The 14063-nt window shown below is 48.8% G+C and overlaps 1 protein-coding gene across 3 annotated transcripts in view; it reads right to left on the reverse strand.

Annotated features, from left to right (window-relative positions):
- Positions 1-14063, reverse strand: part of ZC3H6 (zinc finger CCCH-type containing 6) — a 462846-nt gene that overhangs the window by 266036 nt on the left and 182747 nt on the right. For all 3 annotated transcript variants that reach the window (XM_078649281.1, XM_078649279.1, XM_078649278.1), the window contains one exon: positions 11149-11270. In XM_078649281.1, the coding sequence (XP_078505407.1) occupies positions 11149-11270 (122 nt within the window). The remainder of the gene's footprint in view (positions 1-11148; positions 11271-14063) is intronic.

Below are 14063 nucleotides of genomic sequence, written 5' to 3' on the forward strand. Positions count from 1 at the left end.
GCACTATAACGAATAGTTTCTTACCTGTCGGTGTAGTTTTGCAGCTTGAAGATCTTTCTGGATTCACTATGCTGTGCATATTCCGCAATCTGGTGGTTGGGTTCGGAATCGTAGTCTTTTTTTCTCTCTTTTTTTTTTTTCGTAGCCCAGGTGGGCGTCGACGTCCCACCATTTGGTGTACCTTCGGTGACGTCGGCATGCTTCCGGCGGAAGCTCCCACCCTTGGGCGCCATCTTCGGATTATTTTTTTCTGTCTCTTTTTCCTGTGTTTGTGGTGAATCCATGGCTATGTTTGTTAATCCTTTTTTTGTAATTCTTAACGTATCTTGTAAGCTTCAACTTTCTTTACTTCTATGTGTTACCACCTCCTTCTCCAGCCTCATCTTTCTGGCGGAGGCGGGTGGGTTCGCTAGTGAATCCAGAAAGATCTTCAAGCTGAAAAACTACACCGACAGGTAAGAAACTATTCGTTTTGCAGCGTGAATCTTTCTGGATTCACTATGCTGTGCATAGATTTTGTAGCAGTTTTTGTTACTTTTGTGGCGGTTGGGTGGAAGATGAGCGTTGGTTGTTGAATATATGTTGAAGCACTTTTTGTCCTACTTGTGCTTCCTTGTTCATCTGTACATCCACGCAATAGTGCTTAGTGAAAGTGTGCACTGAAGCCCATGTTGCCGCCAGGCATATGTCCTGAATTGGTGTGTTGGCCAGAAAGGCAATTGTTGCTCCTTTCTTCCTGGTCGAGTGGGCCTGTGCCCCTCCTGTTAGCTCCTGGCCCGCTTGCTTGTGGCAGAATTGTATTGTTTGTGCGATCCATCGAGCTATGGTGTTTTTAGTCACTGGTTTACCCATGTAACTGTTTGCGAAGGATATGAAGAACTGTTTTGTCTTCCTCTGTCCCTTCGTCCTTTCAATGTAGTGCATCACTGCCCTTCTTGCGTCTAGAGTGTGGAGCGCCCTCTCAGCGCTTGTCGTGGGGTTTTGGAAGAAACTAGGAATCTGAATACTCTGATTCATGTGGAACCTTGACACCACCTTTGGCATGAAGTGCGGATCTGTTCTCATCATGACCCTGTCACTGTGTATCTGGATGTAGGGTTCCTGCAGTGTTAGTGCCTGCAGTTCGCTCACCCTGCGTAGCGAGGTGATTGCTACCAGAAAGGCCGCTTTCATTGTCAGCATTTGCAGTGATGCTTTGTGGATGGGTTCGAAAGGTGCTTTCATGAGCTCTGTCAGTACCACATTCAGGTTCCAAGCCGGTGGCGGCATTCTTTTTGGTGGCGCTATTCTTTTAGCCCCTTCCAGGAATCTTTTTACGACTTGAGATGTAAAGAAGCTTCTCCCTGTTTCTCCTCTTGTGTATGCCACAATCGCTGCCAGGTGTACCCTCAGCGAGGATGAGCTTAGCTTGGCTCTTATTAGGTGCGTGAGGTATATTAGCACTGTTGATTCCCTGGTCAGTTTTCTATGGAGTTTTTTCTTGCAGCACCATTGAGTGAATCTTTTCCATTTTTCCCCATAGCACTTGCGTGTGCTGGGCCTTCTTGCCTCTCGCAGCACCCGCAGGGTGCTCTCTGGTAGTTTTAGATGTGCGAACTCTAAGTCCATAGGAGCCAGGCTGAGAGGTTGAGGCTCTCCGGCTCTGGGTGTAGAACTTCTCCGTTTTCCATGGAGAGTAGGTCTCTTCTTTTCGAGAACTTGTGGGGGGGGCCCTGCGCCATCTCCATTATCTGAGAGTACCAGGTCTGCCTGGCCCATTGTGGTGCCACCAGGATGAGCGTCATGTTGCTCGTCATGCATTTGTTAAGAACCCTGGGGATCAGTGGTATCGAGGGAAAAGCGTAGGCAAATGTTTTGACCAGCTTATCCATAGGGCATTCCCCTGTGATAGTGCCTCTGGTTGCCTGGATGCAAAGTATTGGCATTTTGCATTCCGGCGTGTTGCAAACAGGTCTATTGTCGGAGTGCCCCACCTCCTGAACAGTGTTCTCTGTTTCCTGTATGTTGAGTTCCCACTCGTGGGATGCTGAAGTCTGCCTGCTGAGCCAATCCGCTTCGACATTGTCCTTCCCTGGCAGGTGTATGGCTAGCAGGTCTATTTTGAGTGGTATTGCCCATCTCCAGATTTCCTGTGCCAAGCTAGACAGAGGGAATGATTGAGTTGCCCCCTGTTTGTTGATGTAAAACATCGTTGTGTTGTTGTCTGTTTGTATCAGCACCTTCTGGCTGTACAGGTGTTTCTGAAAGTCCTTGAGGGCAAGCAACACTGTTTTCAGCTCCAGGTAATTGATGTGTCTGACCGCATCTGTAGGGCTCCACAGACCCCTCACTCTGAGCCTGTTCATGTGTGCGCCCCATCCCTTCTGGGATGCGTCTGTGGTGATGGTCACTGTTGGGTCCGGTGGTGTTAGAGGTTTCCCTACTGTTATCCTTTCTTTGGTCCACCACTTTATTTCTTCCTGCACCCTGTGCGTTACAACCACTAGATCCTCCCAACTTCCCGTAGCTTGTGACCATTGCTGTTGCAGCCACTCTTGGAGTGGTCTCATCTGCAGGCGTACATTGGGGACTAGGTGTATGCATGACGCCATCATTCCCAAGATCTTGCTCACTGTCCTCACTGTCAGAGCTCGCCCCTTCTGGTAGTGACCTTTCTCCCTCAGTAGGCTGAGTGTTCTCTTTTCGCTGGGCAACACCCTGCATTGGACGGTGTCGATTTGAACTCCCAGGAAGATCTTCACCTGCTCCGGTTCCATTGAGCATTTTCCCCAGTGTATGGAGAATCCCAGGCCTGTTAGCGTTCTTGTGACCTGCTCTGCATGATCCTTGCATGTTCTGTAAGAGCTTACCTTTATGAGCCAGTCGTCAAGGTAGGGGTACACGTGCATCCCCTTTCTTCGCAGATGTGCGGCCACTGCTGCGAGGTATTAGGTGAACAACCTTGGTGCGGACTTTAGGCCGAACGGCAGGGTTGTGAATTGGTAGTGATCCCTGTTTACCTTGAATCTTAGCATGTGCTTGTGCTGCCTGTTCATGGGGATGTGCAGGTACGCATCTCTGAGGTCTATGGTGGACAAGAAGTCCCCGGCCTTTATCTGCGGGATGACCTCTTGCAGGGACGTCATCTTGAATTTTTGGGTCTTTACATATTTGTATAGGAACCGTAGATCCAGGATGGGTCTTAGGCTTTCGTCCACTTTTGGCACCAGGAAGTAGCTTGAGTACACTCCCCTGTTCCGTTCTTTGAATGGGACCGGTTCGATGGCCTCTTTGAGGAGGAGTTCTTGAGCTTCCTCTTGGAGCAATTGCAGCTCTCTTCCCGAGTGCTCTCTTTTCTTTGGCTTTCTGTTTGGTGGTCTCTTTTCCAACTCTATGCAGTATCCGAACTGCATGATGTTGAGTATCCACTTGTCTGTGGTTATTTTTCTCCACTCCTGGAGAAAAAATCTCAGCATGTCTCCTACTGGTGTTACATGTTCCTTTGTGTCTTGTCCCTGTAGCCCTCTCCTCTTTGTTTTTTCCATGCTCCTCCCCCGGAGGGTTCGAGTGGGTGAGCACCTTTCCCCGTGTGCAGTCACTTAGAGGGGGGTTGTTCACCGCCTCTCCTTCTCTGGCCCCGTCCGTTTCCTCTTGATCGAAAGGACTGGCCCCTGTTCTGATAGTTCCAGTTTTGCCTCTGCTGGCCCTGGTGACTTTGGTTGTCACTCTGTTGTCCCTGGTGGAACGCCTGGTGTGATTGTCCTTGCTGGTTTCCACCCCTGCCGTTCGGCCTCCGTGTAGGAGTGCCCCTTCTCATCCCCCTGAACTGCAGGACCCCCATGGACCTTGCCGTCTCGTTGTCTTTCTTTTTCGGGGGCTTGCTTCGACGAGCTTTGCTTTTCGCCGGTCTTCGGCCTGCGGGAGTCCTTCTCGAAGGATCCGCTGGGCTCTTTTTCGGAGGATGCAGCTTCGGTCGTCGAAGTTTTTGGCGCCGGTGCTCCTTTCGAGGCTCTGGACTCTGACTTTCAAGAGTCTGCCTCTGGCTTTCGAAGCCCTGTGGAGGTTTTCGGGGTCGTAGACTCTCCTACCTTGTCAGGCGTTTTCTTATCGGTCTCAGCGACTGTGAAGTCATCTGGACCCTCGGCGATGTTGTCATCGGTGGAGAGGCCCAGCTCGTAAAGCGTCGGGCCTGGCCTTTGCCCTGCATCGTGTGGTGAGCTGTCCTCTGTCTCTCTCGAACTCGGAGTGTCTTCGGCTTGAAGACGAAGCAGGCGTTGCAGTCTCTGCTCTCGTGGTCGATTGGCAGGCAGAGGTTGCAGACCGGGTGCTGGTCCTTCTGCGCGAACTTGTGGTGGCAGTTTTTGCAGAATTTAAAGGGTGTCTTGTACATCCCTGCGCTCAGGGGGCCCCCTGTGTGCGTATTCCTCCAAGGACGTCGAGGATCTCGAAGTTCTTCCCTCTCCTCGTCGTCTCTTCTCTGATGGTCTTCTCCTCCCAATCTTCTCAGGTCTTTACCGTCGAAGAGTTGTTGTATTTCCTCCTTTTCTCCTCCAAAACTTCTGGAGCTTCACGCGACGATCCAGACCCAACGGCGGAAAAAAGAATATGAAGATGGCGCCCAAGGGAGGGAGCTTCCGCCGGAAGCATGCCGACGTCACCGAAGGTACACCAAATGGTGTGACGTCGACACCCACCTGGGCTACGAAAAAAAAAAAGACTACGATTCCGGACCCAACCACCAGATTGCGGAATATGCACAGCATAGTGAATCCAGAAAGATTCACGCTGCAAAACGCCATCCTCCAGAGAACCAAGAGGAGGAAGGAACAGCAACAAGACCGAGAAACCCGCCAAGAGCGAAAGAATGCCCTCACAGGAGACACAGCCCCCCGCCAGGAGGCGAGTGCCGACACCAACCCAAGGGTCCTCGCAGAACGGGAGAAAGGGCGGGCCGTAAAGGAATCTGCGGCTAGAATTGTCTCTACCAGATACATCGTTACCAAAGGTAAGTAACTCGTACATCTGATAGAAACTACTAGCCGCAGATTCCTTCACTGAGAATAGGAGGGTCTGCGAAAGGACCCCACCAGCCACGAAGGACAAAGGGCCCTTATCATGCAAGAGGAGCCTCCACAAGCAGAACACCACCGACCCCAGAGGGACGGAGGAAGAAGAAAGAAAGAGGATGCCCTCACACTCATGATAGAGGAACCAAGGGCAAGGCCAGAGAGGTTGAAGTACCTCACCCCCTCCGAGGCAATAAAGCTTCCATCCAAGCCAGGGGGAGAGACCAGAGTGCCCAAGGAAACGAGGGAAAAGAAGGCGAGTCCACCCTCGATGGAGGGCAACAGGCCAACCAGAGCGGCGTCAAAGACATAGCCGCCAGAATCAAGAAAAAACAGCCCAGGGCCCCAGGGAGACCGGGCGGGCGACGCCTGACAAGGAAGAGCACAGAATCATCCCAGCCCGCAGGATAGGAGCAGGGAGGTGAGGAAAAGGCATGACACCACCACGAGGGGCTGCGCCCACTACCTCAAGAAGCAAAGCAGCATACATAAAGGCCATGGAGAACAAGCACCCAAAAGCCACCAGAACTCCCCAGCAGAGCACAAGCTATACAACAGCTACCACTACCCCACATAGGGTACGTTAAGTCCCAAGACATGGGAACCCTCTTTGGAAGAACTTCCACAGCAGAGGAAAAAACAAAAGAGCCACAGGGAAACACCCCCATGAAAGGCTTGACAAGCAGCCCAAAAGGAAAAACAGAAGGCCTAGTCTCATGGCCAAGTTTGTGTAACAGTCCCAGCAAAAAAACACACACAGTGAACAAAGAGCCGTCCAGCAGCCAACAATGCCAAAGTTCCAGAAAGGAGGACTCCATGGCCAGAGAACACACTCAACAGCAAGAGCAACCGTCCCAAGAATGACCAGAACCAGCTCAACTCAGCAGTCACTGAGGAGGGGAAGAAGGAGGAGGAGGATAAGGCGGGGAGGAGGAGGAGGACGGAGCCCTGCCAGGAACGTTTGGATGGCGGAGTCAGCCGGGGCATGGAACAACAGGCTGCCATCCAACGGAAGATCAATGAGCCGCTCCCGAATATTTTCAGGGAACACTCCGTCCCAAAGCCAAGCATGGCGACAGAGGGCGACTGAGGAAGCCATGGACCGGCACAGCACCTCCAAGATGTCCAGAGCGGAGAATGAACGCCGCTAGCTCCCGGCCATCCAACGCATGATGCCGTAAGTCCACCTGAACAGACTCTTTGGAAGCTCCGGATCCCAGAGACTCAGCCGAGTCCCACAAACAAGAGGAGGCCCTAGCCAATACACACAAGGTGTTAAGGGCCCGTAGGGCAGCGCTGGCAGAGGAAAACATGTTGCGCCCCCAAGTGTCCAGCCAGCGGGCCTCCCGTGACGGCGGAGTCAACAGTGAAGGCAGGGAGGGAAAAGGAGTCTGCAAAAGTGGACTGGCGGCAGAGGGATGGAGGGAAATACACGCTGGGTCACGCGGCGCTGGAAGGTGCCGGTGCAGAAGGTGTTGAGGCACCGGATCCCCTGAGGCGGGACGCCTCCAAGCCCCCGTCAGGGAAGAAAGAATCGAACCCACAAAAGGAAGCAAGATCTCCCTCCCACCAGAGCTCTGGTGGAGAACCTCCAAGAGATGGTCCACCTGGAAATGAGCAATTGGGTCACCCATGCGCAGAATGCCCACAGCCGTGGACACTGCGTGAGCAAAGGCCGCACCCGCCTTTGTAGGGCCGCAGACTGTGACGCCGTCCGCGAAGCCAAGCGGAACGGGCAAGGGCCAGACCTGGAAGTCAGAAGGAGCCAAGGAATGGGGAACCTGCAGCTCCTCCGACGAACACCTCGGCCTCAGAAACAGAAGGGAGCCACCCTTCGAAGACACTGTTGAAAAAGACACCACACGGCGGCCAGTCTCCGGGGAGGACAACACCAATATGCAGCCAGCCTCCGGAGAAGAGGGAGCGTCCGAAGATGCCTGTCAGGAGCCGTAGAGTCTGCCGCCTGAGGCAGGACGATAACGCCATCCTGCGCCAAAGGAGACGTCGGACAGGGCCCCTCTAAGCCACACTGCGCTGGGGATCCGAAGTGGACAAGGGGCGGCGTCCGAACGGCGCCGACTCAACCTCCGCCAAGGCAGCGGCCTGCGTGTAGGAACGGGAGGGACCAGGGGGGTGGCACGAAGCCCTCGGCCAGCCTCGGCCCAGCATGTAACGGAGGGTCGACTCAACCTCCGACTCGCCCTCCGTCTCAGAAGCCGCCTGCGTAGAGGGACGAGAAGGTCCCGGAGGAGGGCGAGGGGTCCCCGCCCAGTCTCGACCCAGAGCTTCAACTGTTGGCACGTCTCACAATCAGTGGTGCTGTGATCCTCCCCCAAACACCACATACAAATGAGGTGAGGGTCCGTCGCCGACATAAGATGCCCACATGACGTGCAAGTCTTGAAGCCCGGAAGCATTCGCACACTGTTCCACCAAAAAAAAGACACAATGATGAAGAAAAAAGGGCCCCAAACAGGCCCGTAGCAAGACCGGATCAACGTTGCACGCGGAAAAGGAAAAAAACTGACGAAGGCGCACCGGGGTGGGGCTTATGTGACCTCGCTGACGTCACGTACGCAGACGACACCTGGGCGGAGTCGCGTGGTGTCGCCCTGCCCCCGACGCGCAGGGATGCTGTGGCAAAAAGTTTCCGGCTCCAGTCTCACGCCTGGGAATAATTCTACATGAGGGAATCTGCGGCTAGTAGTCTCTATCAGATACTAAATTTAGGGGCGTTACAGGTAGGTAAAGGTCAGGGATCATTGGGTCCCTTCCCTGGGGTGGGTACACCCCCTATTCTGCCACTCTCCAGTGGGAGGTGGGCAGGCGCCTGTCCCTCGTTGCTGAGTGCAGCAAGTGGTCTGGAGAGGCTCACAAAGTCTTTGAAGCCTCTCCTTCGTGAACCCTGCCCATCCTGGGGGAGCAGGCTTGGCACCTTGTCCCAGGATGTGCATTGTTTCAGGCCCCCGAGAGCGGCTAGCTCTCGACCCATGGGTCCAGAAACATGTCTGGGGGTGGCAACCTCGGCAGCCACTCAGTCAGGTCACTCGGAGTTGGTCGAGTGTCAGGGGGCATCTCTAAGATGCCCTCTGTCGTGCATTCTACATTAAATCCCACACTGGCATCAGTTTGGGTTTAATGTGCTGAGAAGTTTGATACCAAACTTCTCAGTCTTCAGTGTAGCAATTATGGTGCTGTGGAGTTCATAATGACAACCTCCCAGCACCATATACTCTTAATGGCAGCATTGCACTTACAGTGCCCAGGAATGGACCTGGGTACTGTAGGGGTACAGGGCTCATGCACCTGTACCCTCACCACTGGCATAGGGCACGCAGCTAGAGGTGTGACTGAGGTATGCCAGGGCAGTGTTTTGAGGCATGGCCCACAGGGATGTGTGCCATGTTGACTCTTTGTTTTGTTCTGCACCAAGACATGCAGCCTGCCAAGGCGGTGTGTGTGTGTCAGGGCACAGGGCCTCTAAGGGTGGCACAATAAGTGCTGCAGCCCTTAGGGGCCTTCTCTGGTCACAGTGCCCTGGGTACCTATGGTACCATTTACCATGGGCTGACATGTGGCCAGAGATGCCAATTGGGTTTAGGCTTCAATGCAGTTTTAGGGAAGGAACACAGGCCCTGGGTACCTGATTGGCAGGAACCCAGGGCACACTCAGTCAAAGTACATCAGCAATTCAGCAAAAAGTGGGGGCATACCAAAGAGGGCACTTTCTCACACTCGTATTCGGCTCTCTGGGATGTTAACCAGGTCCTTAACCTGTTTCTTTCTTGGCAACCTAATCGTTTTTTGTCCAGTAAAGAATTGTCAGCAAAATTAGCTATGCTTCTGTGTCTCATATCATGCCGCCCTGTCTCTGATGTGAGGGCATTAGACATAACAAGCAGAATTTTTCCCCGGCTGGGGTAATTTTCACCCTCCACAGAAGAACTAAATGTCACACAAGATTAATCTCTTACCTGGAATTCACAGATTTCCCCAAACTGTGCGTGGTGCGATGTTCGAAAGCATATGAAGAAATTACGGAGGAGATTCGTTCTCCTGGTGAAAACCAACTGCTGATCGCACTTCCCAAACCCTTTAAAGCAGTTTCCTCCCCCACCATAACAAGATGGGTTAGATGGGTAATGCAGGAAGCTGGCATTGACCTTCGTATTTTTGGCGCACACTCAGCTAGAGGTGCTATGGCTTCTAAAGAATTTGGCTTGGGCGCCTGTTTGGAGAATATCCTCAAAGCGGGGGATAGGTCTTAGTACTCAACATTTAAGAGATTCCATTTCAAGCCTGTGATTAATATGCCTCACCTCGTAGTGAGTAAGCTTTGAGCTAGCATAATACTCCAGTCCTGACATAGAATGAAACATTTCCTAGCTATCGTAACGGAATGTTTCAATTCTATTAAGGACTCGGAGGCGAAGATTAACCCACCCTAGGGTTTCCTTCAAGGAGTTCGCCCTCCCCGTAATGCAGTAAGTAAGTCTTAAGATTCCCAATTCATGATTGTCACATTGGTATTGGTTGCATTGTTGCTTCATTCCTTACTGTTTTCTCCCACAGGTTTTGCATTTATAGGCCTTGGTGGTGACAATGTTCCTTGTTTTGCAGGACCTGATGCAAACAAACAGGATACGTAACGGTGATCCTATGGCTGACTCCGCGCTTCGAAAGAGGACAAAGAGCCAGTGAAGAGGGACTATATCGGACTGGTTACATGGTGATTGGACAATCACTATGTTCCCATTGGTTGTTTTCCTGTACTACAATATTCCCAATGTTTCATGGGAAATGTAGTTTGTTGAAGTTTTGATGGCTGCTGTCTGAATAAAGTGAAGAAAGAAGGCATAACCCTCGCCTCGGAGTCCTTAATAGAATTAAAACTTTCCGTTACGATAGCTAGGAAATGTTTCATTCCTGGAAGCTTTCATAAACAGTGGGTCCGATGGCTGGTCCAGTTTTCCACTTCTAATCTAGAAACGGTGAGCAGCTGGGATGCACTGCAGCTCTAAGATAAGGTTTGGCTCCTGATTCTTGTGATTGATCTCGGTTGCATCCAGTATATAAAAGAGGAAACTGTTCTGTTCCAAGCAGCTAAGATCTTTTGGCATTGCTCCATCCCTCTAGGAAAGTTTGGTCAAATCTTTACATCAGCACCTGTCACAGTGGTTTGACACCGGTAATATCATATCTCTATCGTATGGAGGGTTTACAGCAAAACACTCAATTTGTTTTTTGCTTAGTCCTTTCTGCCCTTGGCAGCCTTGCACTGGAAAAACGTTCTCCGGTATCTTGTACTTTTGTAGTCTGCGGGTCTGTATTTGAGACAATAGGCAAATCCTCATTATGGCTTGTATACTCCAGTGCTGCTACGACAAGACACTACTGAACTGCTTTATACCACTACTGTGTGTCAATCCTGTGATCAAACGCAAGAGGCTAAATGAAAGATCTACTCAAATTTCGATTCTGGAATGAAGCCCAGATTTATTGAAGATTGCATTTTTCCAACCCTGAGCTGGGACCTATATTTTTCAGCAAACAGAATCCCAAGTACCAAATCGTCAATCGTTACATTTAATTAAAAGGCAACGCCATCTCACTGTTGTTGAAAACCCACTCTATAAGAGCTTCAATGCTGGGATATTCTTTTGTGTGAAGCAACGTAAAATAACAGTAACTGTTCTGGCTGAGTAATCTGTATGCACCTAAACCTGTATAACATTCTTTAAAAAATATTTTGAGGTGCTAATGAAAAGAAAATTTAACTGCACCATTGAACCGTTAAGGACCTCAGTTTAAATATAATAAAAGATGGTTTCATCTCTTACTTAAAGGATACAGATGATATATAACTGAAACTTCTGTTCGCGAAACTGGGAATCAAAAACTGTCCTGCTAAAGCAGTGGAATAGCCCACTGCAAGGAAATGTTGAAAGAGGGTGGTCTGCACAGGGTAACTGGAAGCTTTCTTCTTTCTTTGATACCTACTAATACAAGCTACCACTAAAGGTTGTGTTCTGAATACAATGAACAGTTATTGAAATCAAGTTCTTTCATTTCTACTACAGAGTAGATTCATTCCCTTCCATACCTCGTTATAGCCGTCTTGTCCAGAAAAAGAATTGGGTCCTCTACTGAGCCCTCTTCCTCTCCCAACACATTCTTTACGCTTCGGTTTCTTCTTAATTCCACGCCCTCGACCAACACCAAAGTCTAGAAAGTGTAAGGACCAAATACGAATTAATTATGAATACAATTGGTATCTTGCGGTTTACTTTCATTAAGGGGTGATATGAATTACAAACGTATCTTTAAGGATAAGTAGACCCCAATTATTCAACTGAAATTATAATCCATGAGATTTAAACATCATTCTCATCGCCTAATTCCCCTCATTTTAGCATTGCACAACTCGTACTGTACAGGAAATTTCACTCCCTCCCTTTTTCCTAGCAAATCCCTATGTGCCCAATTTTTCCGAGGCTCTGAACAATAGCCACAGACAAACAATGGTAGTTCAAACTGTCAAAATAATAAGTGAGGGCTGCAGACGGGCCCAACCTCAAGGCACACCAGCAAAGGCCCGCCTCAATTCTGTGTCCTCCAAACCGGCTGCAGCACCACCCTGGGGGCCACCGAGTCTTATGTAGTATCCAAACACCTCCATAACGTTTTGCTCTGCAATGCCCCATAAATAAAATACCCATATCATGAGCTCACACCTGCTTTCTTCCTGCTTTTCTAATTTTACTCTTTAGAAACGAATCCTACAAACCCTACTGCCATAGTACCTCTGACATAACCAGCTCAACTAACGGTCTGTTGTCAGGCATGTATTATATTGCTAGTTCTGGACCGATTGCGGTAGGTTCAAGGTTTCCACCAGCCTTAAAATTGAATACTGTTAGTGCATACTTCTATTGATCTGGCATACTGTTTCATATTTCCTCCACTGATTTTGAGATACTTTGTCACCTCGTTATCTTTTAGTTTTGCTTTGCACGATTTACAAATGGCAACCACTTCTGTGGAGGTATTTTATCTTGGAATGTTATACTTTAATATTTGCTGCATAGCGAGTATATATATATATATATTTTTTTATTGGATAAAGCCTTGAGGAACCTCTATCCGCTTTCCTAACCCGAATCAACAGTTGTGCTTTATTACTGATACTGAAAATAAAGCAAGATCAAAGTAATCTAACTGTATTTTGCTAATACACAATATGCATATTAATGTAATGTTTCATCAATGATAAATTTGGTTTTGATTGATTCCCCGATCCTGTAATAGGCTTCGCAGCCCATCATCCCCAAGGATGCATTCATGACCAACATGATTTCTAGAGTTGGCAGACGGAATGGCATCCCTGCCATCACATGTGGACAATGGATTCAACATCCTGTGGACGCCATTTTGTGGACTGTCACCTGAATCGTGTGTAACGGATCTTTAGATACATGTAGCCAATGCAGGTGAAGCTCCTCTTGTAGAGAGCAGAAGGTTACTACACTGATGTAGTATTTCATGCTATCAAGGTCAGTTATGAAAAACAGAATACATTTTTATCTTTTTCACCATGTATGATAGTCACACTTTAAATATCACTTTACTCTTTTCAATTTATTCTTCAATTTAGGAACTCAAACGTTTCTTTCTACCTGTCAATCCTTGAGTGCAATAATTCGCCGGTTATTTTCATTCATCTATTCAAATTATTTAATTCTCGGCAAACTCTTCAAGAAACAACATCTCTTACCTTTTTTAGGGTGTATATCATGTGACTATAAAGTATTTCACTTAAAATAAATACTTACCTTTAATACTTCACCTCCACAGCAATTCTCATTATGAGTAGTAAGCACTGAACTGTCCCCTCCCCACGTGTAGAATTCCGGAGCACTTTTTACAAAAACATATATACTCTTTTTCTGAAAAGTCCATTTTTAAATATCTATGTCTATTTGTAACAGTCTATACACAGGCTATACTGGTCAATAGTCTGCCATTTTTTTAAACAATCAATTTTAAATGCAGAAAAAAAATAACAGTGCCAAAATATAATTTCATAAAAAGTTTTTAAAGGAAGGGAGAAAGGCTAAAGGGACAATGTGCATAATAGCCTAGAGCATGAAAGACTGAGAAAACCTGCAGTGTTTCTTAAAGGAATTACATACTACCAGTATCCCACTGTGCTCCATCAGAGGCGGTTGAACATGTTCAATTATAGAATGGAGGTTAGTTCCTTTATTATTTTTCTGGGAAGGATTTTTCAGGATGTAATGTGGAGGTAGCTTAAGACTATACTGAGGAGTCCCCTAGAGAACAACAAGGAGCTATTTTGTCTTCTCCAGGTGTCCCTTCCTGCACAAAAACAATACTGCCAACAACACAGGTCAAGTGGGCCTGTGTTGGCGCTGGGCACCAAATGATGCACCGGCATTGGCTGAAAAGTCAAGAATACACCATATCTCGTAGATAGTGCATTCCTGCCCTTTTGAGTTGGCGTAGGGCACTGCCAAAAAATGACTTGCAGCGCTGCCCTACGCCAAATTTCTGTAAATGAGGCCCTTGGTGCAAGAAAGAGTAAGAGAACCCTTCAAGAAGAAGCTCATTAGAATTCGAACCAAGGAGTATGCCTCACCACTTTTAAAGGTCACCAGCTGCCACTACATAGCACATGTAGGCAGGCAAGGAATGTGAAAGTAGGCATCCTGCAAGTCCAATGCTGCAATCCATGCTCCAGGGTAGACCGGACCCAAGTCAGAGTGAGCATCTTTAATTTCTCCTTCTTGAGGAAAACTATTTAGAGAGTGTAGGTCAATGATAGGACGAAGGCCTCCGTCCTTCTTGGTTACCAGAAAGTAGCAAGAAAAGCAACCACAAAATACATCTGGACGCGGCACACTCTCTATGGCTCCTTTGGCCACAAGAGCCTTCTTTTCTGGCATAGAAGAGATAGGTTATCCTCTCAGCCTGTTGTAAACGAGTGGCATGGGAGGA

This window comes from Lissotriton helveticus, chromosome 6 (genome assembly GCF_964261635.1).
Source record: "Lissotriton helveticus chromosome 6, aLisHel1.1, whole genome shotgun sequence".
NCBI classification, from domain to species: Eukaryota; Metazoa; Chordata; class Amphibia; order Caudata; family Salamandridae; genus Lissotriton; species Lissotriton helveticus.